This window comes from Hemitrygon akajei, unplaced genomic scaffold, assembly GCF_048418815.1.
Source record: "Hemitrygon akajei unplaced genomic scaffold, sHemAka1.3 Scf000072, whole genome shotgun sequence".
NCBI classification, from domain to species: domain Eukaryota; kingdom Metazoa; phylum Chordata; class Chondrichthyes; order Myliobatiformes; family Dasyatidae; genus Hemitrygon; species Hemitrygon akajei.
This window is the reverse complement of record NW_027331958.1, coordinates 114,462-140,131: the sequence shown is the minus strand read 5'-3', so window position 1 is coordinate 140,131 and position 25,670 is coordinate 114,462. Positions and strand designations below refer to the sequence as shown.

The window sequence follows — 25,670 nt, the reverse complement described above, 5'->3', positions numbered from 1 at the left end:
TTTGGTTTAAATATACCCAGTGACTTGGCCTTCAGTCAACTACAGCAATGAATTCCAAAGATTCACCACTCTCTAAAGGGACGCCTTTCATTCTGAGACTCATTGTGTAACTACAAAAACCATAACATTTACATTTGCATGATGCGTACGAATGTCTCACTAAAACTTCTTACACATAAATTAACACTTAAGGTACATGAACTCTTATTTTAAATTGGAAAATGCATTTTCAAATCTTTCAAAAATGCTCAGTATTATTTTTATTTTACAATGTTGTTTTCGGACATCTCACCTGCTTTGTCCAGCTGGAAGCCCGCTCTCTAATTTATTGAATCGGATGAAAATCGTGTCTCAAATCAGAGACAATCAAATAAAACATGCATCCTCTATTCATGGACGATTTGAAATTATACACTCCTTCATCAGTAAAGTTGAAACAATTAAATAAAGCAGCAGATATATTTTGAGAGATGTATACAAGCACTTTGGATGAGAAAGATGCAGAACACTGAACATAAAGATGCGGCCCTACTTGAGTATTTCGCGCATATTCTGCTCCTGCTTTGATGCAGGATGCAGTGGACACCTGTGAATCCCCAGTGTGTACTTGTGAAAATGCACAGGGTCCCGCTGTCCATATTTCCACATTAACATCACTTGCTAATGATAACAGTGCTTTAAGTATAGAGAAATGTTGTTGTAAAGGAAAACGTCCACAGACGTGCAGTCAGAATTGCAATAGGATATCAGGGGAATCTTACCTTCACACGGAATAGGATGTCAGAGGGATGTTACCTTCACATGGAATTTGTACCTGAATATGAAGATTGAATATTATCTGGGATATTCATTCCAGTCAAATACGGTGTTTGTGAGCAGAATTTTACTTTCTGCAACAATATCCATGGAGGGATTGAATTAATTCATGTTATCTCTGGCACTCAATATCGTAATGCTGTTAAAAAGTTCTTTGTCAAATGAGCCATTTACCATTCTCTGTTCCCATGGAAGATGTTCAACAGAAACACAAGGAGACTCTGCGGGCACAAACTGAAACACTGAGAGTGAACACGATCCTGGTGAGGGAGAAGGAGAAGGTTTTCCAGTTGGTTGATCGATACGCTGAGCTCACAGTCATTTCTACTGTTCGAGATTGGAGACTGGTGGAACATGAGCTGCCGGCAAGAGGCAGAGACCACGAGGAGAGGAGAGAGAAACATCTCAGCGGAGAGCTGGAAAAAATCCGGACTGATCAGTTGTTCCAGAGCAGCTTTTCCCAGAGTGAAGTCAATTCAGGGAGTTCGGCAGCAGTGGCCGGAGGTCCGGGAATCGGGAAAACGACAATGGTACAAAAGATTGTTTATGACTGGGCCACAGGGAAAATATACCAACAATTCCAGTTTGTCTTCCGTTTCAGATTCAAGGATTTAAACTCAATTAACTGTAGAACAAACCTGAGAAAACTGATTCTGGATCAGTATCCTTACTTTGGGAATTTGCTTAGAGAGGTCTGGAAGAACCCAAAGGGATTGTTGTTTATATTTGATGGTTTGGATGAATTCAAACACAGAATCGATTTTACTGACAGTCGGAGAGACACAGAACCTCAGCACCATTGCCCGGATCCTGAGTCCTGGTGTGAAGTGTCGGACATTGTGTACAGTTTAATCCAGCACAAGCTGCTCCCAGGGTGTTCAGTTCTGGTGACCACCCGCCCCACTGCGTTACATTTATTGGAAAAGGCAGAAATCAGTGTCCGGGCTGAAATCCTGGGATTTGTTGGCGAAGAACGTAAGCAATATTTCATCAAATATTTTGAAGATCAGACGGTGGCGGCAGCTGTTTTCAAACACGTGAAGGAGAACGAGATCCTGTACACCATGAGCCACAACCCCTCGTCCTGCTGCATTCTCGCTCTGGCACTGGGCCCCTTCTTCACCCAAAGAGTCAGGGACCCTCAGCGACTTCCCAGGACCATCACCCAATTGTATTCCTGCTATATTTATAATATCTTAAAAATTCACGGCGGCGAGATTGAGGACGCTCGTGATTTGTTGTTCGGAGTTGGTCAGATGGCATTCGAAGGAGTGCCTCAGAGGAAGATTGTGTTTACAGATGAAGATTTGATCAAGTACAAATTCCATCCTTCCCAGTTCCTGTCTGGGTTCCTGACGGAGTTTTTCGAGAGGGATGATTCCGACCGCTCTGTGCTGTACACATTCCTACACCCCACCATCCAAGAGTTTGTAGCTGCGCTCGCACAATACCTGACTCCAGATGCCGGAGATATCTCGAAATTTCTCACTGCAGCTCACAACACGACGGACGGGCGATTCGAGGTATTTCTCCGTTTTGTTGCTGGTCTCTCATCCCCAAAGACAGCTCTGGGCCTGGAAGAGTATCTGGGTCCGTCTGTTCAACAAACAACCTGCCAGGTGATTGAATGGGTGAAGAAGGAAGTTAAACACCAGAGTAAAAACAGATGGAGTAAAGCCGGTAAAAGCCTCCTGAACACAATGTACTGCCTGTTTGAGTCGGAGAATCGAGGACTGGCTCAGGCCGTACTGGAATCTGTGGAAACACTTTCATTCAGTGGAACAACACTGACCCCGACTGACTGCGCGGTTCTATCCCATGTCATCGGACTGTGTGATACGATCAAACTCCTGGATCTCTCTAGCTGCCACATTCAGCGTGAAGGATTCCAACGGCTGGGACACGAGCTGCATAAGTGCCAGGAGCTGAGGTAACTTCATTTTTCTCTGACTGTGAACTGTGACACGTTCCATTGTGTTATTTTAATGTTAGGAATCTGGACGGAACTGTAGTAAATCAGGCTGTGTTTAATTGTGATAAGTGAACAGTCAGAGAAGTCAATGTTCATGCCGTGAGGTTGGAGGCTACCCAGCCGCTATATAAGGTGTGGTTCTTCCAACCTGAGTGTGGATTAATTTTTACGGTAGAGGAGGCCATGGATAGACATATCAGAATGGGAATGGGACGCGGAATTAAAATGTGTGGTCACTGGGAGATCCCGTTTTCTCTGGCGGACAGAGCGTAGGGGTTCTGCGAAACGGTCTCCCGGTCTGCGTCGGGTCTCACCAATATATAAAAGCCCACACCGGAGTACAGGACGCAGTATACCACACCAGCCAACTCACAGGTGAAGTGTCGCCCCACCTGGAAGGACTGGCATGAACATTGACTTCTCTATCTTCCGTTAATGCCCCTCCTCCCATTCTTACCCCACCCCTATTATATTTAGCTTTTTTCCCCCTCCTTTTTTTACTCTCTCTTTCTGCCCATCACTCTGCCTGTTCTCCATCTCCCTCTGGTCCTCCCCTCCCCCTTTCTTTCTCCATAGGCCTCCCGTTCCATGATCCTTTCCCTTCTCCAGCTCTGTATCCCTCTTGCCAATCACCTTTCCGGCTCTCAGCTTCACCCCACCCCCTCCGGTCTTCTCCGATCATTTCGCATTTCCCCCTCCCCCCACTACTTTTAAATCTCTCACTATCTTTCTTTTCAGTTAGTCCTGACGAAGGGTCTCGGCCCGAAACGTCGACAGCGTTTCTTCCTATAGATGCTGCCTGACCTGCTGCGTTCCACCAGCATATTGTGTGTGTGTTGTTTGAATTTCCAGCATCTGCCGATTTCCTCTTGTTTGCCTAGTTCTTCAATTTGCCTGTTTGTGCTTAGACTGTGGAGAATGACCTGGGAGATTCAGGAGTGAAGCTGCTGTCTACGGCTCTCAGTAACCCAGAGTATAAACTACAATACTATGTTTACAGTCACTGGGTTCTTAACACTGAACATTAATGTGAGCAGAAATTGTATTACTGAGAAACACAGGGGGAATGTGCCATCTTCCATCTTTTTGGGTCCTTCACCCTTACTCTCTCTCATCTCCAGGCTGAATAAAGTCAGTCTCACAGATTCTGGTGTCGAGGATCTCGTCTCCACTCTCAGTACAAACCGATCACTGATGGGCCGGGACCTGAAGGAGAATAAACTGGGAGATTCAGTAGTGAAACTGGTGTCTGCAGCTCTGAGGAACCCGGAGTGTAAAATACAGAGACTGGAGTAAGTACCAGACTGTGGGAGATTGTGTCTACAGTCACTGGGTGTCAGACACTGAACAGTAATGTGATCAGTAACTGCGTTACTGATAAACACTGGGAATTTGTACCGTCTCCTGTCTCTCTGTGTCCTTCACCTTCACTTTCTCACATCTCCAGGCTGGGGAAAGTCGGTCTCACAGATTCTGGTGTCGAGGATCTCCTCTCCGCTCTCAGTACAAACCGATCATTGATGGAGCTGTACCTGGGATTAAACTCGCTCACAGACCGAGCAGTCCCCGCTGTCCGCCGCCTCATACAGACACTCCCGAGTCTGGAGTGGATCCGGTGAGTGTTTCTGTTAGTGCTCAATGTGATGAAATAGATAGATAGATAGATAGATAGATAGATAGATACTTTATTCATCCCCATGGGGAAATTCAACTTTTTTCCAATGTCCCATACACTTGTTGTAGCAAAACTAATTACATACAATACTTAACTCAGTAAAAAAATATGATATGCATCTAAATCACTATCTCAAAAAGCATTAATAATAGCTTTTAAAAAGTTCTTAAGTCCTGGCGGTAGAATTGTAAAGCCTAATGGCATTGGGGAGTATTGACCTCTTCATCCTGTCCGAGGAGCATTGCATCGATAGTAACCTGTCGCTGAAACTGCTTCTCTGTCTCTGGATGGTGCTATGTAGAGGATGTTCAGAGTTATCCATAATTGACCGTAGCCTACTCAGCGCCCTTCGCTCAGCTACCGATGTTAAACTCTCCAGTACTTTGTCCACGACAGAGCCCGCCTTCCTTACCAGCTTATTAAGACGTGAGGCGTCCCTCTTCTTAATGCTTCCTCCCCAACACGCCACCACAAAGAAGAGGGCGCTCTCCACAACTGACCTATAGAACATCTTCAGCATCTCACTACAGACATTGAATGGCGCCAACCTTCTTAGGAAGTACAGTCGACTCTGTGCCTTCCTGCACAAGGCATCTGTGTTGGCAGTCCAGTCTAGCTTCTCCTCAGCGGATCCGCGGGGATTCTGGTGATATTTGTCTGTGAGAGTTGTTGAAACATTAACCCAAGCCCGTGTTGCTGACAGTGTTAGTAATTCGTTTATTTCCTCTTTCAGACTGGTAGGAAATCGATTCTATTTGAGCGGGAGGGAGCAACTGAGATCTCTGAAGGAAATCAGACCCCGACTGACCATGATCACGTGAACATCTGAATGTGTGAACATCCCCGTCTGGGGACATTTTGGCCTACTCAACGGCATTCCCTTTAACCACCACCCTCCCCTTTAATGCCTGCGCGCCAGGTTGACTTCCCACCGGTGTTAACCATATACCCATATGTCCATATAACAATTACAGCACGGAAACAGGCTAGCTTTGGCAGAAATAATTATAACTAACCAATGATGATTTTACATCTAATTGTATCTTAGCTTGTGATCGAAACTGTTCTAAAACTGTATTAACTCGCGTAATTATATTTCCTGTGGTGAACAATGTTATAAATTGTGAAGAATTGTGATTCGGGGGAGGGCGGTGTCCACACTGGCTCTTTGGGAGATCAGTCTGTAACGTCCCCCATAGCATGCCATGAATAAAGAGTAAAAGTTTTATCGCTTGTTTTATGGTCTCATTGCGTCCTTGGCACTTGCGCCTTTGCAGCGGGTCGATCCGTTTTTGACACCCCGATACAAAGTGATGGTGAGAAACGGGACTGATTATTCAACCTGTCACTCATTGACGTCGGTCAATTAATTGTGTGTGTCTGTGAGTGAATCGGGAGATGCTTATTTATTCCCGCACTTTAGCTGGAATTGTGCAATTTACATTAGTCATGATTAAATCAGCAAACCGCTGTAGCTTCCAGTCGCGGTGTTGAACTTGATTCTGATTTGAGGAGAAACAGTGACTTAAGGTTACTGCTGTCCCCCGCAGCCCGGTCATTCCTACAGTGGTCCAGCGCCTCTCAGACTAGCACAGCAGCCTATCACCTCCAGGCTGAGTGAGGTCTAATGGGATGCCTCCCCCTCTCCAACTTCTGCTAAACCACACCTTCTCCTCGTCCCCGCTACCTGGGCTCTACCGCCCCACTACCCGTGTGTGCTCCTTCTACCCCACCACTCGCGCGTGCTCTCCATGCGTCGGCTGCCCCTCCCCACTGCACAGCCCATAACCTTTCCTTTTTTCCAGCATGCCTTTGCCAGTCTGATAGTCTCGTAAAATTCACTAATATATCACTTTCAATCACCACTCCCCGCAGGGCATTCCTCTCAGAAACCACTCCCCGTTAAAATCAAACACCTTCCCTCAATCGTCTTCCAACCACCGTGAATTTTCGTGCCTTTATTAACAACTCTTAACATTCCCCAATTCTTGTGTCTGAAGGCAGAGAAGTCCTCGCACCCACAAACTGCACTTCACATGTCCTTTGCAATTACCCCCATCTCAGTCTGCATATATGCCCTCTGTTACATGGCATTTCAACCCTGGGGAAAAAGATACCGTCTGTCTTATATATTATAAACCTCCATCAGATCTACTCTCAGCTTCCTCCGCTCCAGAGAAAGCAAGCCCAGCTTGTCCAAGCTCTTGTTATCCCACATGCCCTCTAATCCAGGCAGCATCCGGGTTGACGTCTTCTGCACCCGCGGCAAAGCCTGGACACCCTTCCTCTGATAGGGCCACCAGAGTTAAATGTATCACTCCAGGGTGCAGCACCTTGTCAAATGCCTTCTGAAAATCCAAGCAAACACTATCCACTGACTCTCCATTGTCTGTCACTGACTGTTATTTCCTCAAACAAAATTGCAACTGATTTGTGAGTCAAGATTTCCCATTAGGGAAACCATGCGGGCTTTGGCCTATTTTACCATTGACCCCGAAGCCTCACCCTCCGACAATTTCCCAAACAGGAAATCAGACTAACTGGCTGCTAATTTCCTATTTTTGCCTCCCTCCCTTGTTAAGGAGTAGAGTGACACCTGCAATATCCCAGTCCTCAGGAATCATTCCAGATACGAGTGATTCCACAACCTCACTAACTATATTTTTTCGGAAATCGGGGGTGTTGTGCATCAGTCCAGGTGACTTAAATACCTTCAGAACTTCCAGCTTCCCAATTACCTTCTCCTTAATAATAGTTAGTACAATCAATTACGTCTCCCACCACCCCCACCCCGACACTCTCCTGCTGGTAACTTCCACAGTAAAGACAGTCTCAAGATACTTGTTGAGAAATAAAGAGACAATTTTTCGGGTCTCTTCAGCCCTTTACCTTTTCTACCTATCACCTCCCAGCTTCTCACTTAACCCTCCCACTCACTTACTTTACCCCTCGCCTCTCAGACCAGCACAGCAGCCTATAACCTCCAGGCTGAGTGAGGTCTAGTGGGATAATCCCCCCCCCCAACTACTGCTAAACCGACCTACTGCTCGTTCCCGCTGCCTGGGCTCTACCGCCCCACTACCTGTGCGCACTCCTTGTACCCCACCACTCGCGCGTGCTCTCCTTGCATCAGCTGCCCCGTGCGCAGACTCTGTCCCCCACATCCCCACTGCGCAGCCCATAACCCTGTTTTTTTCTAGCAGCCTTTGCCGGTCTGATAGTCTCGTAAACTTCACTAATGTATCACTTTCAATCACCACTCCCCGCAAGCAATCACCATTCCTCTCACACACCACTCCTCGTTAAAATGAAACAGTTTCCCTAAGTCGTCTTCCACTTACCGTAAATTTGCGTGCCTATTTTAACCTCTCTTAGCAATACCCAATTCTGCTGTCCCAACCACCATCCAAGGCAGAGCAGTCCTCGCAACCACCACTGTCTGTGTAAAACAAACACGTCCTTTGCAATTACCCCCATCTCAGTCTGCATATATGCCTTCTGTTACTTGTCATTTCAACCCTGGGGAAAAAGATACTGTCTGTCTTATATATTATAAACCTCCATCAGATCTACTCTCAGCTTCCTCCGCTCCAGAGAAAGCAAGTCCAGATTGTCCAAGATCTTGTTATCCCACATGCCCTCTAATCCAGGCAGCATCCGGGTTGACGTCTTCTGCACCCGCGGCAAACCTGGACACCCTTCCTCTGATAGGGCCACCAGTGTTAAATATATTAATCCAGGGTGCAGCACCTTGTCAAATGCCTTCTGAAAATCTAAGCAAACACTATCCACTGACTCTCCATTGTCTGTTACTGACTGTTATTTCCTCAAACAAATTTGCAACGGATTTATGAGGCAAGGTTTCCAATTAGGGAAACCATGCGGGCTTTGGCGTATCTTATCATGCATCCCGAAGCCTCATCCTCCAACAATTTCCTAACCAGGAAATCAGACTAACTGGCTGCTAATTTCCTATTTTTGCCTCCCTCCCTTCTTAAGGAGTAGAGTGACATCAGCAATTTCCCAGTCCTCGGGACCCATCCCAGATCAGAGTGATTCCCAAAGGACTCTAGCAATGCCTCCACAACCTCACTAACTATATTTTTCAGAAATCAGGGGTGTTGTGCATCAGTCCAGGTGACATAAATATCTTCAGACCTTTCAGCTTCCCAATCATCTTCTCGTTAGTGATAGTAACTACACTCAATTACGCCCCTCCAACCTCGACACTCTCCTAATTCTAGCGGACTGCAGGTAACTTCAGTTAAAACTAGCGCAAGATACTTATCGAAATAACCTGTCATGTGCTTCTACCCCCATCACATCCAGTATCACTTCACTTTTGCTCTTTAGATCACTAGGGAAAATAGATTTTCGTATGCTCAGATAGAGAAGCCAAGGAAGCGTTGAGCGAGAAGGGAGGGAGGAAGGAGCGAGAAGAGAGGGAGAAGGGGGCAATGAGGAGGGAGGGGAACGGAAAAGTGGATGGCGTAAGGCAGGTCCCATCTACAGCACTATACAGGCTATTTGGCCAGGAATGTTGTGCCGAAAATGTAACCTACTCTAGAAACTGCCTTGAATTACCTTACAGCATAACCCTCTATTTTACTAACTTCCATGTACCTATCTGAGTCTCTTAAAAAACCGCTATTTCAGCCCTAGGTAAAGACCTTGGGTTATACACACGATCAATGCCTCTCATCGTTTGTACACCTCGATCAGTTCCCCTCCAATCCTCCGTCGCTCCAAGTGGAAAAGGTCAAGTTCATTCAAACTATTTTCAAAAGGCACGCTCTCCAATTGAGGCAAAACCTTTGTAGATCTCATCTGCACTCTCTCTACAGTATCCACATTCTTCCTGCAGTGAGGTGACCAGAACTGAACACAGTACTCCAAGTGGGGTCTGACCAAGGTACAGCTTTAACTTTACTTCATGGCCTTTGAACTCAATCCCACGGTTGATGAAGGCACCATACGCCTTCTGAACAATACTGACAACCTGGGCAGCAGCTTTTGGTGTCCTATGGACATGGACCCAAAATTTCTCTGATCCTCCACACTGTTGAGTCTTACCAATTCACATTTATCTGGGCTGAACTCCATTCGCCACTTCTCAACCCAGTTCTGCACACTATCATTGTCCTGCTGAACCCTCTGACAACTCTCCAGACTATCCACAGCTCCCCAACGCCTGTGTCATCAGCAGACTAATCCACCCTTCTACTTCTTCATCCAGGTCATTTATAAAAATTACAACAGGAGGGGTCGCGGAACAGGTCCCAGCGGAACACCACTGGTCATCGACCTCCATGCAGAATATGAACCATCTACAACCACACTTCGCCTTCTCTGGGCAAGCCAGTTCTCGGTCTATAAAGCAAGGCCTCCTTGGATTCCTTTCATCCATCTACACTACATCCACTGCTCTACCTTCATGTGTGTTTTGTTACTTCTTCAAATAATGCAAATAGGCTCGTAAGGCATGACCTGCCCTCGACAAAGCCATGCTGGCTATATCTAATCAAATTATGTCTCCCCAAATGCTCATAACTCCTGCCTCTTAAAATCTACTACGACAACTTGCCCACAACTGAAGTAAGTCTCTCCAGTCTATCATTTCCTGGGTTATCTCAACTCCCTTTCTTGAATAAGGGAACAACATTTCCAACCCTCCAATCCCGTCTCTGTTCATGGTGCAAAGATTCTCAGCAATCTCCTACCTCGCTTCCCATTGCAACCTGGTGTATATCTCGTCTGGACCCCGCGACTTATCTAAATTAACGTTTCTCAAAGTCTCCAGCATATCCTCTTTCTTAACGTTTAAATGCTCAAGCGGTTCAGTTCGCTGTAAGCCATCCCCACAACTGTCAAGTTCCCCAAAACTGGTGAATACTGAAGCAAAGTATTCGTTAAGTACCTCCACTACCTCCTCATACTCCATGCACACGTTTCCACTATCGCACCTGATTGGTCCTATTCTCACACGGCTCAGCCTCTTGCTCTTCACATACTTGTAGGATGCCTTGGGGTTCTCCTGAATCCTGCTCACCAAGGCCTCCTCATGGCCCCTTCGAGCTCTCCTAATTTCATTGTTAAGCTCCTTCCTGGCACCCTTGTAACATTCTGTAACTTTCTTGGACATTTCGTAATCTTTTCTTATCTAGATTTTCTACATTCTATGTACACCATGGATCTTTTATGCTACCGTCACTTCCCTGCCTCAATGGAATGTATCTATGCAGAACTCCATGCAAATATTCCCTGAACATTTGCCACATGTCTGCTGTGCATTTCCCTGAAGATACCTGCTCCAAATTTATGCTCCCAAGTTTCTGCCTAATAACATCATGTTTCCCCCTCCTCCAATTACGATTTCCCCCCAAATTGTCTGTTCCAATCCCTCTCCGGTGTTACATACCCTTAACGGCTTAAATGAACCAGCAACAATAAACCACATCTGGAGTCTGATTTTGATATTAAAACCATTATCTTTATTAGTATCTACTTAATATAGCAATTAAACTAGAATAATCAAAAGTTACCAGTATACTTATGTGTAAATATAACTCCCAAGCCATTGAGCTCGGTGAGGGGTGGGGTGGGGGGGCATCAGGCTTAAAATCGTGAGATGGTGAGGTATGAAAGTTCAATTCATCCACAGATTAAATGACGTTTCAGAGAGATTTGTAATCCAAGGTGAATGTCGAGAGGAAGCATTTAAGTCGTATTCCACAGGTTTCACGGTGGTAAAACAGGATAACAATTGCCGAGGGTTGTATCCGTCGTCGTTCCAAATCCACTTACGAATTATCACCAATAGTAGCTGATCACAGGGCTACTGTCTTCAAAGGGAACTACCACCCAAGCAAGGGTTAACACATAGGTAGATTCCACAAGGTTGCCCCAATCACACAACGTGATAGCCCCTTATCGATGTGCTGGGTCGATGCTCAACCCAGCCTTGTGGGCACTCGAAATTTCCAACCAGTGACCCCTTAGTCACTGGCTTCCTTCCATTGTTCCACTAGAAATGCGACTGGCTGTGTGCGTGTGAGTGCCCTTCCTTAAATCAAAACAAGGTGCAGAGTCAAGTAATTCCGCCCCTCTCGCTCTTAGTCAGAGTTAAACAGGAGCCGAGACAGCCGGCAGCAGACGTCTTAAAATAACAGTCCACGGCAAGATAAACCTAAGGGTTCATCACACCAGCGCTACAGTGAAGGAGACAGATTTGTGATCACTACATTTGTGATCACTCAAACATGTTCTCCTACGGAGAGTTCTGACACTTGACATTTCCCAATAACAGAACAAGTACAGCCTCTCCTCTAGTTGGCGTGTCTACATATTGCGGCAGGAAACCTTCCTGAACACACCTAACAACCTCCATCCACATTAAAACCCCATTTCTCTAAGGAGATCTCTCTCGCCCCTTCACCAGACACCACAGATGGACAGGTGATCTCCATTAGGGATACTACACAGACAAAGAAATCTCCCTCACCGAGTTTACAAAGACAGAATTGGAATCGCTCCCTCTTCTTCCCTGGGGTCGAATATTAGGTGGTGAGATCTCTCTCGCTCAGATCACACTGACAAGTGAGATCTCCCCCTCTCGTTCACTGGAACTCCAGAGAAAGTGGTGACATCTCCCTCACCGAAATTCCACAGACAGAGTCAAGATCTGTGTTTAAGAAGGCGTATGGTGTTTTGCCCTTCATCGATCGTGGAACTGAATTTAGGAGGCGACAGGTAATGTTGCAGCTATATAGGACCCTCGTCAGACCCCATTTGGAGTACTGTGCTCGGTTCTGATCGCCTCACTGCGGGAAGGATGTGGAAACTATAGAAAGGGTGCAGAGGAGATTTACAAGGATGTAGCCTGGATTGGGGAGCATGCCTTATTAGAATAGGTTGAGTGAACTCGGCCTTTTCTCCTTGGAGCGACGGATGATGAGAGGCAACACGAGGAAATCTGCAGATGCTGGAAATTCAAACAACACACACAAAATGCTGGTGGAAACGTCGACAATGCTTCTTCTTATAAATGCTGCCTGGCCTGCTGTTGGAGGATGAGTGGTGACCTGATAGAGGTGTATAAGATGATGAGAGGCATTGATCGTGTGGCTAATCAGAGGTTTTTTCCCAGGGCTGAAATGGTTGCCACAAGAGGACACAGGTTTAAGGTGCTGAGGAGTAGGTAAGAGGAGATGACAGGGGTAAGTTTTTTACTCAGAGAGTGGTGAGTGCGTGGAATGGGCTGCCGGCAACGGTGGTGGAGGCGGATACGACAGGTCCTTTTAAGAGATTTTCTATGTTTCTATCTCCTTCTCTTACTTACTGGTACCTCACATACAGTGAGATCTCCGTCACTGAGCCGGTATAAATCCTTCCTGAAACCTCACAGATAGACGTGATGATAAGCTTCGTCTGCCTTCATTTATTTACACACTGTCTTTCTCGCCCTCCCCCCACTCCCCTCACCATACTCTCTCAGCAACACACACACACACACACACACACACACACACACACACACACACACACACACACACACACACACACACACACACACACACACACACACACACACACACACCAAGTTTTCTGTTTGGGGATGTCAGCTCACGTGTGGTGCCAGAAGAGGTGTTGCTGTGTGAACTGGAGGGAGATGGGACCACCTACAACCTCCTCACTCTCTGCTGTGAGTGGTGTCAGACGCAGCGACAGGTCAACGACTACTTTCCACACCGGCTTCTCGAAGCAATGAAACCAGAACTGGGCGGTGGAACTACTGATGTATGATTGGAAGATTATGCAAAGCAAACAAACAAACATCATCTATCCTGAGCCTCTGCAATGAAGAGCCTATTGTTCCCAGTCAGTGAGCTTCCTCAAACAACCACAGCGATGGGTCAGTATTGAGCAGAGGGACAGGAATGGACACAGGTGCTAGAGAGGAAATAGTCACAGGATTACTGTTGCCAGGTTTATAATGGGTCAGTATTGTGGAGTGGAAGATGTAGATCGTCTGTAATGGACAGCAGACATTAGAGGGGGAGTGGACACAGAATAAACCCCGGTCAGGTTGGCTATGGGTCAGTAACAGGGAGTGGACCGTGTACAGGGACTGTAATGGAGAAGGAATTTAGAGAGAATTTTATGAAAGACTCAGAGATGTTTATACACAGATGCAAATGTGTAGTCACAGTGGTCCACCGTCGGGTGTTTATCTCTGACTGCAGAAAGGGGCAGCAAGTGTTAGGAAGGCAAATGGCACATTGACATTTATTGTATGTGGGGGGGGGAGTGTCGGTCATAGAGTCATGGAGCACTACATCATAGAAACAAGAACTTCGACCCATCTAGTCCATGCCAGCCTGCTCCTCTGCCTCGTCCCATCTCTCTGCACCCAGACCATAGCCCTCCAGACCTCTCTCATCTCATCCACCTGTCCAAACTTTTCCTAAATGTTACAATTGAATTTGCATCTACCACTTCCGTTGGCAGCTCGTTCCACTCACACCACCCTCTGAGTGAAGATCTCCCTCAGATTCCTCTTAAATATTTCATCGTTCCCAATAAACTGTCCCTGTAACTCAGGTACTCAATTCCCGGCAACATCCTTGTAAATTTTCTCTGCACTCTTTTAAGTTCATTGATATCTTTCCTATCGGTAGGTGACCAGAACTGCACACATTACTTTGAAATCAGCTTCAATGACAACTTTTACAACTTCAACATAATATCTCTACTCCTTACTTAATGCCCTGATTTATGAAGGCCAATGTACCTAAAGCTCTGTTTACAACTGTATCGACCTCTGACGCTCCTTTCATGGAAATGTGGATCTGTATTTCCAGCTCCCGTGGTTCTACCGTACACCTCAGAGCCCTAACATTCACTATGTGAGTCTTATCCAGGTTTTTTCCTCCAAAATTCAACATCTCACCCTCATCTGCAATAAGTTCTCTCTGCCCTTTTTCAGCCTCTTTTCTCATGTGGTCTCGATCCCGCTGCAAGCACTGATAGCTTCCTCGCTGTCCATTACACCCAGAATCCTGAAGTCAGTGACAACATTGCTGATCTTTTTGTCCACATTACCATCCAAATTGTTGTTATAGATTACACTGAACCAACCTACTACCATTCTCTGACCTCTCCCACTAAGCAATATTGAATCCAATGGATTACTTCATCCGGAATGTCGAGTACATTAACTTTCTGACCAGCCTCCTATGTGGGAATTTGTCTAATGACTTGCTAAGTTTCACATAAACAATACTCACCAGCTTTCCTTCATCAACCTCTTGGTAATCTACTCAAAAAACAGTACGTTTGTCTGGCCATGACCTGCCATTTACAAACCCTTGTTGACTGTCTCATCAAAATACTTATGTATCCGGTCCTTGACAAAACCTTCCAATAATTCACCTACTACTGATGTCAGGCTCACCAGTCTGTAATTTCCTGGCTTATTGCTAGAGGCTTTCTTCAACAATGGAACAGTATTAACTATCCTTCGGTTCTCAGGCACTAAACCGTTGGCTAAGGATATTTCAAATCTCTAACAGGGCCTTTGTAATTTCTGTACTAGCCTCCCACACAGGCTGAGGGTTCCTCTTGTCAGGTCCCGAGGGACAAATTATCCATCCTAATTTGCCTCAAAACAGCAAACACCTCCTCCTATGTAATCTGGATATGGTCAAAGACGTTACTGTCCTTTTGCCTCAGTTCTATAGAGTCTGTGTCTGTCTTTATTCATAAATGACAACGGTGGTCTTCAAGAGGACCAATTCTGTCCTTTGCTGTACCTTTGATCTTGATATATTTGTAGACGTCCTTGGGATTCTCTTTTACCTTGTCAGAAAGAGCACGCTCATGAACCCTTCTGGCTCTCCCTGTTTCCCTGTTAACTATTTCTTTCTTTCCTTATGCTCAAACACATCATTTGATAGTAACTTTCAATAACTTAATAGTTATTTAACTTCACTATAACTCGATAGTAATAGTACATAATTCCCATTATAAAGAAAGCAAGGCAGCAGCTTTTTTGTATTGGAAGTTTGCGAAGATTCGGCACGTCATCTAAATGTTTAAGAAACGTCTATGGATATGTGGTGAAGAGTATATTGACTGGTTGCATCAGGATCCGGCATAGAAACAACAATACGTACAAAAAAAGTAGTATTGAGCACATCTGTACGGATGTTGCCGCAGGAAAGCATCATCTTACATCGTGGACACCCACCATCCAGGCCTTGCTTTCCTCTCAGTGCGGCCATCAGGAAGAGGGTACAGGAGCCTCGAGACTCACAACACCAGGTTCAGAGACAGATATTAACCGCTAACCGTCAGGCTATTAAATCAGAGTGAAAACTTTCACTCGCCCCAAGCAACTTGTTATATTCCAAATATAGTGCAACAAATGCATTACATCCTGGCATTAAATGCCTTTGCAATACATCCCTGATCTTGCATTTTAGTCCTCCCAAAATAAATGCCAATATTGTATTTGCCTTCCTGAACACCAGCTATCAAATTAACCACGAGGATTCCCTGACCCATTTGCACCTCCGAGGAGCTCTGCAACCATAGTTCTCAAGTTGATGTTCTGTTGTGTGCAACGGGAGAGGGGTTTCCTAAGAAGCGAGCAGGAGAAGACCTGGAGGAATAGGATGGTTCAGTCCTAGGATATATTAAGTTTTGCACAGAAAATGTAATAACACAAAAGACCATTAAGGTGTTTCCTAATCAAAAGCAATGTGAGGGTACTACTCAGGGAGCGCGATGCAGCTATCAGGTCAGGAGACAAACAAGCCTACAGTGAAGCACGGGGGAATCTCCACAGGGGCATCAGGGATGCAAAGTGCAAATACAAATTGTTCATTGAAAATCAGTTTGATAACAACAAACCCCACAGTGTGCGGAAAGGCATCAAGACGCTGACAGACTACAAAACCAATAATCTGCTGCCAGATGATGACGTCACACTGCCTGATGTCCTAATCCAGTTCTTTGCCCGCTTTCATACTCAGAGGGTGGAGGCTGCTCCACTCATCAACCCACCTGTCGATGAGACCACACTGGTCCTCAAGCAACATCAGGTGAGATCCACACTGAGGAAAGTGAATGCGAGTAAGGCAGCTGGCCCTGACGGAGCGCCCGTTCGGGTACTGAAAACATGCGTCGACCAGCTTGCTGAGGTGTTTACAAGTACAGTTAACCTCTCACTACAACAAACTGCTGTTCCAACATGCCTTAAAACCTCCACCATCACCCCAGCGCCCAAAAATCAGCTGTGAAGTGCCTGAATGACTATCGCCCTGTAGCGCTGACACCCATAGCCATGAAGTGGTTAAAGTTATAATCCCACCTGGTCTGGACAAACACCAATTTGCCTACCGGGCAAACCGCTCCACAGTGGATGCAATCACAACAGCTCTTCATATTGCTCTGTCTCACTTAGAGGAACCGAACCCTTATGTGAAGATGTTATTTGTGGACTTCAGTTCTGCATTTAACACAGTCATCTCCCATAAACTGGTCAGCAAATTGAACACTCTTGGCCTTGTGCTCATGGGTCATGCAATTTCTCACAAACCGACCAGAGCAAGTCAGAGTTGGTAAGCACACCTCCACTACCCTCATCTTAAAATAGGCATATATGGTCTTACTCTCTACTGGTGTTTCACAGTTAAAGATGTCTTGTAGGACATTGTGTATACCACACAATAGTCTTTGATACCGGGGCATTCGCAGAAAATATGACCATGGTTTGCATTTTGATTTCCACAATTTCTCCAGCAAACAGGAAGGTTACTAGCATAATGGGATTTCTGAGAGGGTGTAATAAAATAAAATATCTTATCAAGTTTTTCCATCCGAACTCCCTCCATTTCTGTGAACTGGTACACTTCCATTCATACCTCCATACTATTTTCCATTCCACCTCAGATATAATTATCCATTCTTCCTTCTCCCATTTTGTTTTATAATCTTCTGTCTCTTTTTCTGCAGTGCTTTGAAAGTAACCAGCCCACAAAACGTGGTTCACCTCAATAAGTATTGTAACCAGGGTTTTTGATCAACTTAACTGGAATTATTTATTTCTCTTTCACGTGCTCCTGTTTTCACAGTGGAGGTGAAAAAAAAAGAACTAAATAATCAAAAACTGAAATGCCAGCAGTTCAGAAATAAACACAAAATAAAAGCTAACGAGTCCTTAATTTGAGATCATTGGTGAAGGGAACATCCCAAGGTGCGTGCAGTTAACCACTTTGTTCAAGAACCTGATGGTTGGGGTAGCAACTGCTCTTGAACATTGTGATGCGAGTCCTGGGACTCTTATACCTTCTACCTGATGGACATAGCGAGGAAAGACCGTGGTCTGGGTGGTGAGGATTTCTGATGATGGATGCTGCTTTCTTGCAACAGCATTTCATGTAGACGTTCTCAGTGGTTTGGAGGGTCTACCAGCTACCTACTGGGCCGAATACAATCGCTTCTGTAGGATTTTCCGTTCAAACGCATTGTTGTTTCCATGCCAGGCCGTGAAGCAGCCTGTCATTACATTCTCCACGACGCATCTGTAAGGATTTGACCAAGTTTTAGATGGTATGCTGAATTTCCGCAAAATTTTAAGGAAGTTGAGGCTCTGCCGTGTTTTTGTTTCACAATTGTACCTCTGTGCTGGGTTCAGGGCAGGTCCTCTGAAATATTAAAACCCAGCGATTTTAAGTTGCTGACCATCTCCAATGCGCACTTGCCCATGGGCCTCTGGTTAATCTTTCTTAAAGACCACAATCAGTTCCTTGGTGTTGTTGACATTGACTGGGAGTTTATTATGACACTACTCAGACAAATTTGCTATCGCCCGCCTGTGTGCTGATAGGCGCTCCCTCCCCTCCCCTCCCGCAGCGTGGCGCTCCCTCCCTACCACAGCGTGGCGCTCCCTCTCCGCCCCTGCCGCAGCGTGGCGCTCCCTCCCTACCACAGCGTGGCGCTCCCTCTCCGCCCCTGCCGCAGCGTGGCGCTCCCTCCCCTCCCCTGCCGCAGCGTGGCGCTCCCTCCCCGCCCCTGCCGCAGCGTGGCGCTCCCTCCCCGCCCACAGCGTGGCGCTCCCTCCCCGCCTCTGCCGCAGCGTAGCGCTCCCTCCCCGCCCACAGCGTGAGGCTCTCTCCCCGCCCCTGCCGCAGCGTGGCGCTCCCTCCCCTCCCCTGCCGCAGCGTGGCGCTCCCTCCCCGCCCCTGCCGCAGCATGGCGCTCCCTCCCCGCCCCTGCCGCAGCGTGGCGCTCCCTCCCCTCCCACAGCGTGGCGCTCCCTCCCCGCCCCTGCCGCAGCGTGGCGCTCCCTCCCCTGCCGCAGCGTGGCGCTCCCTCCCCTCCAACAGCGTGGCGCTCCCTCCCTGCCCCTGCCGCAGCGTGGCGCTCCCTCCCCGCCCACAGCGTGGCGCTCTATCAGTTGGAAATAGTACTATTGGGGCAGTGTATACCCTGATCATGCTCCATACAGGGGTTTTAATGAAGCCAGTGACAAGTGTGGCATACTCATCCAGATTCGAAGATGTATCTGTGACTACCGCCTGGCCCATAGACTCAAACCAGTCCTGTAAGCGCTCCTGTGCTTCCCTTGTCCATTCCTTCTTGGTCCTCTGTACTGCTGTTGTGGCCTTCTGTCTCTGCCTGTAGTCGGGGAGTGGTAGTCCAGCCGGGAGTTCAGACTTTCCGAAGTGCGGACGTGGGATGGCACAGTTAGCACTCTTGACGGCAGTATAACTTGCTTCAGTGTCTTGGCTCCTCTGGCTCCACAAGTGATGTGTTGGTGACAATTCTTAAAGACTTTTTTAAGCTGGCCTGTTTAAAATTCCCAAAATGGACGACGCTTGATCGTGAGATGTTCCAGGTCGGGTGAGCATGACAGGGGTAAAACCGCCACGTTTGTACAACACAGGGAGTGAGTAATGAAGCATATTCCAACTCCTCTGCCTTTGAAAGACTCCACAGTCCTACCTTGATGACGAATGTTAAGCCAGCGAGTTGTATCACGGCATCCTGGTTGGCGGGAGATGTTCAAGTCTCCATGAAACAGAAAACACAATGTGAACGAATGTCCCTCTGGGACAGGAATCTTGCTCGGAGATCTTCGATATTATTTACCAGCGATTGTACGCTCGCTGGGCGATCGTCGGTCGTGGAAGCCTGAAGTCTTATCTCCTAAAACAAACTCATTTTTAATCCAGCGCGGCATCCTCTCTTCCGCTGTCTTAAAGGGGAACTGCACATGCGACTGGAGACTGCTGTCCCAGATTCGGCGGCTTCGAGTTGTGATAGATTTTTAATCACCTTAAAGCGATTTCTCCTTTAGGTTAGATATACTGTATGATTTACCTGTTATTACATTTATTATTATTAAGAGTTCATCTCATTTGTTACGGGTAGAAGAGTGTAACTGAGGACGGGGAAAAGGGGATCAGCTATTACGGAATGGTGGAACACTCGAAGAGCCGAATGGCGTAATTCTGCTCCTATGCCTTAAGGGATCCCTCTATTCTGAGCCCGTCTCTCTCCTCTTAGACTAGCACACTGGAGCAAACATCCTCCCTACATACACTCTATCGAGGCCTGTGTTCCAGTGTTCTGAATTCCAGTGGGAAGAGGCCCAGGGCCATCAAACACTTCACAGACGATAATCCATTCAATCCCTGAATCGTTTCCGTGTACCCCTCTGAACCCTTTTAAATTATAGCACATCCCTTCTTAGATAAGGGGCCCAACCCTGCTCACAATACTCCAAGTTAGTACTCACCAGGGTTTTATAGGTCGTCAGCAGTGCATTCTTGATTCTGTAGCCTAGTTCACGCGAAATAAACGCCAACATCACATTCGCCTTCCTCACCAATAACTCAATCTGTAATTTAAATTTGAAGGAATCCTTCACGGAGACTCCCAAGACCCGTTGCACATCAGATTTCAAATTTTCGCTCCATGTAGAAAGTAGACCACACTTTTTTTTCTATCAAAGTGCATTACCATACGCTTCCCGAAACTGTATTCCATGTGCGAATTCTTACCGCATTCTCCTAATCTTCCTAAGTCATTATTTCTCTTCTCTGCCTCCTCTGCACCAGGGCACAAAGTCATCAATTCGTTCATCCGAATCATTGATATATGAAGTAAAAAGAAACAGACCTGTGAGGAACACGCGGAATAACAGGCAGCCAACAAGAATAGGCTCCCTTTAATCGCTATACTTGCCTCCTTCCAACAGGCCAATACTCTATCCGTGAATATCTGTTCTGTAATACCACGTGCACTTAACTAGTTAAGCAGCGTCATGTGAGCCATCTTCTGAAAGTCCAAGTGCACCACATCCACTGAATTCTCCTTTGTCTATCCTGCTTGTTATTTCTTCAAAAAATTCCGACATATCTGTCAGAGAAGGTTTTCCCTGAAAGAAAAATACGCGGACTACAGCTTATTTTATCATGTACATTCAGAAAGTCAGAAACCAATGGCTCAACAGTAGACTCCAATATCTTCCACAAACAAGAGAAAATGTATTAATGAGGCCACACTTAGGTTAGAGGAACAACATCTTATATTCCGTCTGGGTAACCTCCAACCTGATTGCATGAACATCGATTTCTCAATCTTTCAGTAATACCCCTCACCCCTTCACCATTTCCCATTCCTTTTCCCTCTCTCACCGTACCTGTTTCCCGGCCCATCACCTTACTCTGGTGCTCCCCTCCCCCAGACTTCTTCCATGTTTTTTCTGTCTCTTTCAACATTCAATTTTCAAGCTCTTTAATCTATGCCTCCCGCTCGAGGTTTCAAGTATCATCTGGTGATTCTCTAGCCCCACCTCCTACCTTTTAAGACTCCTCCTCAACATTATTTCCTCCCGAAATATCGACAGTACATTTTCATAGATGCTACCTGGCCCGTTGAATTCCTCCAACATTTTGTGTGTGTGTGTGTTGAGATCACGCTAATTGAGATCATGCTAATTGGCACATGATTTGTTTTATTCTGTTTCGCTCCCACTTTAAGAGTCGAGTGACGCTACGAATTTTCCATTCCTCCGGAATCATAGCACAATCTTTTTTTTTCCAAAGATTTTTTTAAAGAACATTACTTTTACCCCAGTATTCTTCCTCAGGGAACTTTTTCGGAATTCGGAATTGTACTGACAGGTACAAGTGACGTCTGCCTCCAGACCTTTCAGTTTACCAGACGTTCTATCGAGTAATCGCAACTTCCGCTACTTCTGCCCCCGACACTCGAACTTCCGGCATACTGCCAGTCTCTTCCACGGGGAACAATGATTGAAAATACTTATGCAGTAGTAAGGATCTTCTTCTTCTTTGTGTGCTTTGCGATCATAGCTTTCCACATCGAACGATCACATGTAGCGTCAATGCTATCTCGCACACTTAGATATGTTAGTTCTTTCACAGTGTCCATATACTTTCTTCTTTGCCTTCCTCTTCCGCGTTTCTCAGGCATACGGCTTGTAATGTCAGGCATTCTGCTTCTTCCTTATTGATGACATGGCCCAGGAAATTAAGTTTCCTCTTATTTAATGTTCTCATTAAAGACCTTTTTTTGTGTGTTCAGGTTGGAGAACTTTCTCATTAGTTGCCTTATCTATATATGATATTTTCAGTATTCTTCTAAGAAACCACATTTCTGTTGCTTTTAAGTTTCCTTGGAGTTATAGTCTGGTGTTATAGTCCATTTTCGGAAGAATACAGCAAGACTGACCAGATGTAGCATTTTAATAGGCTAATCCTTGTTGTCATAGAAATGTGTCTGTTGGTAAAAATGGGTTTCATTTTCTGGAAGTTGGTTTTGGCAATGGCATTTCTTCTTTTTATTTCTACTTTCTAAGATCTAAGATCTAGTGATATAAAGCTACCAAGGTAATTAAAGCTTTTTTTGTTCAATCTCTTGGTGACCAATGTAAAATTGGCAGTTGGGAGTATCCTGCAGTTTTGATATTGCCATACATTTGTTGGTTTTTTTTAGGGTGATGGTTAGACCAAAATCTGCACTTGTTTGTATTACTTTCTCTAAGTGGATTTGCAGATCTTCTGAAGCACTTGCTATTAGGGTGGTATCTTCTACATATTGTTGATGTAACACCTCCAATTTTTATCCCATCTGGGTCTTCTATTTCTCTGACAATCATTTCACTGTAGATATTAAATAATTCCGGTGAAGCAACGCATCCCTGTCTAACTCCACTTTGAATTTTAGTCCAACTGCTTATAATATCATCAATTTTTACCGCCGCCATTTGGTTCCAATATAAACTTTGAAGCAGTTGTTGGTCCCTTCCGTCAATGTTTAGTTTAGCGAGAATTTGAAATAAATTTTTCATGTTGCACTTTGTCGAATGCTTTAGTGAAATCAATAAAACATAAAAATACATCATTTTGATATTCAAATGCCCTTTCTAAAAGCATTCGTTATTTAGAGGTCATTCGGTCTCACGTAGCGTACAGTCACTCAGCCTCACGTTATTGGTGGGTGTACGTAACGTACGGAAACAATGCACCATCCCATTGAAAGGCAACACCTGAAAGCACACAGAGCTAAGCGCAGTATTCTAAAAGTGGTGTGTCTACCTGCATTTCTGAGCGAAAAACTGGAACTTATCTTAGAGTCTCTTAATGAACCCAATTTAATTCCTTATTCACATCATTCAAACACGAGGTTCGTCCATGGACCTGTATGGACGGTAAGTGGATGTCGAAAGCTGTTTCTGTGAAGGAGGCAGTAAAGTGTCCAGAGGCGTCTCAGCATCGGGTGTGTGTTCATGCTGCCGGAAATGGGGGAAGGGGCGTTCCAGCAGGAAGAGACAGAACATACAACATGGAAGAGTACAACACAGCACAGGTCCTTCGGGCAAATATAATCCGCTGAACCAGCTGAAGAGTAAATCCAAAACCTCCAGTAAACGAATTCCTCCTCCTTACACAACGCCCATAATCTTCCATCTTTCTCAGAATCATGTGCCTGTCTAAGCGTCTTTTGAAACCTCTGATGTATTTGCCTTTACCACCATACCAGACAACACAGTCCAAGCATTCACCACTCTCTGGGAAAAATAAGTTACCTCTTACATCGGCTTTGAACCTACCCCCTCTGATCGTCAATTCATGCCCTCTGGTATTGTATACTTCTATTATATACTTTTTTTTGAAAAAAAATACTGTTTGTCTGCTCTATCTATGCCGCTCAGCCTCCTCCACTCCAAAGAAAACAGCCTCTCATGTTAGCTCCTGCTGGTAAATCTCTTCTGCATCCTCTCCAAATTCTCAACATTCTTCCTATTGTGGGGCGACCACAACTGTAAGAAATACTCTAGATGTGGCCTTACCAGATTTTTGTAAACTTGCAGCACATCCTATCGACTTTGCCCTCACTGCCTCAACTAATAAAACAAACATCCCGAAAGTCCCCTTAACCACCTTATCGACCTTTATAGTTGCTTTAGTGGAGCTATGAACTTGGACCCCAAGATCTATCTACTCATCAACACTGTAAAGGTTCTTACATTTAAGAGTGTACTGTCCCCTTGCATTTGCCTACCAACATGCCACCCCTCACATATTTCTCCGTTTAAATCTATCTTCAATTTCTCTGCCCATATCTGCAACTGCTCAACATTGCATTGTGTTTTTTTTCCAGACTTCTGCACTATGCACAACTCCACCAATGTCGGTATGTTCCACAGACTTACTGACACGCCTATCCACATTTGCCTCCGGGTTCTTTATGCACATCTCAAACAGTGGAGTTCCCAGCACAGATCCCTGCAGATAGTCACTAATTGGAGCTCCAGTTCTAATAAGACCCTTCAACAACTACCCTCTCTCTTCCATGTGTAAACCACTTTTGAATACTGTTGGGCTTGAAATTCTGCCCTGTGTTCGTTTAGGAAGAGAGACAACCAACACCGGAATATTACAAAACTTGGGTTTATTGCAGAATTCGTAACTGGCACAGCGAATCGACGGAGTCGCTGGAGAAGGCGCGTTCCGACTTCCCCTTACAATCTGCTCTTATTTATATCCCTTTTCCCCCCAGCACAACCTCCCGCTACATATTAGGTAATATCGGGCACTTGTGTCCATCTTATTGGCCCGACGCCATACACTCACGAGTTACCTGTTTCTTTTGTTTACTGAATCGCGTGACACTGGTAGTTTCGGTGTAGCGGAGTCCCCAGTTTCGCTTCCCCCCTCCCTCTCATTACGTGAGCCACTCCTGACCTGTAATGGCAGTCTCGAATTAACCCTAACATTAACCCTAACATTAACCCTAACAATACCAACAGCCGCGGACCCCATGCAACTTTATCTTCTAGATTAGGTCGCATAAGAGGCTTTATCAAACGCCTTACTAAAGGCCAAGTAAACAACATCCACTGTCAATATATGTCCTCTCCTTGTCAATACATCAATAAATTTCAGAAAAAGACGATCTTCCCGCAGAAAAAAAGAACTATGTTGGAAGAGCTTATTCAGACCATCCGTTTCCAGATGCTCATATATCCTATCCTTATCAATGTTCTCCAGTAAATTCACTACAACTAACGTGCGACTTGGTGGTCTATGGTTTTCAGGATTGTCCCTTCTTCCCTTGTTAGAAGAATCTCGTCTCCTGTTTTGTTCAATAACGGGCGGAAATTCACTGGAGACTTATCCGACTCAAATCTCGTTAGAAGGCCCAACACTTCCTTCTCCTCCTTGACCACTAAACTACTAACATATTTATACACTGAGAACTGTTCTGCTGTTACTCCAAGTCCATTTCCTGGGGAAACACGGAAGCAAGATACACGTTGAATACGTCACTCACATGCTCCACATTCCAGCAAACGTTTCCTGACCCCTCTCCCCAAACCCCCCGCCCATATTCAGCTGTCCGACGCGCTCCATAGTTTTTTCTTTTACTGTTGATGTTGGTATAGAGTGCCTTGGGATTCAGCTTCATCCAACTTGCCAAGGACTTTGCCTGTTCTTTCGTGTCTTTCCCAATTCCCTTCTTTTTTTTTTCCTCCCCCAGCTTCATTATACTCCTCGTGTGCTCCATTTGATCGTAATTTGCGAAACACATCATACGTTTAGTTTTTGTTTAAGGTATCTCGTCCCGGGGGACCTTCCCCATATTGATTCAATGAAGCATCCTGTGTGC

General features: G+C 45.6%; 1 protein-coding gene across 3 annotated transcripts in view; it reads left to right on the top strand.

Annotated features, from left to right (window-relative positions):
• Positions 1–5,672, top strand: part of LOC140722197 (NACHT, LRR and PYD domains-containing protein 3-like) — a 49,132-nt gene extending 43,460 nt beyond the window's left edge. For all 3 annotated transcript variants that reach the window (XM_073036991.1, XM_073036992.1, XM_073036990.1), the window contains 4 exons: positions 1,012–2,746; positions 3,910–4,080; positions 4,236–4,403; positions 5,197–5,672. In XM_073036991.1, coding sequence (XP_072893092.1) covers positions 1,012–2,746; positions 3,910–4,080; positions 4,236–4,403; positions 5,197–5,284 — 2,162 coding nt within the window. In that variant the 3' untranslated portion in view covers positions 5,285–5,672. The remainder of the gene's footprint in view (positions 1–1,011; positions 2,747–3,909; positions 4,081–4,235; positions 4,404–5,196) is intronic.
• The last annotated feature ends 19,998 nt before the right edge of the window (positions 5,673–25,670 follow it).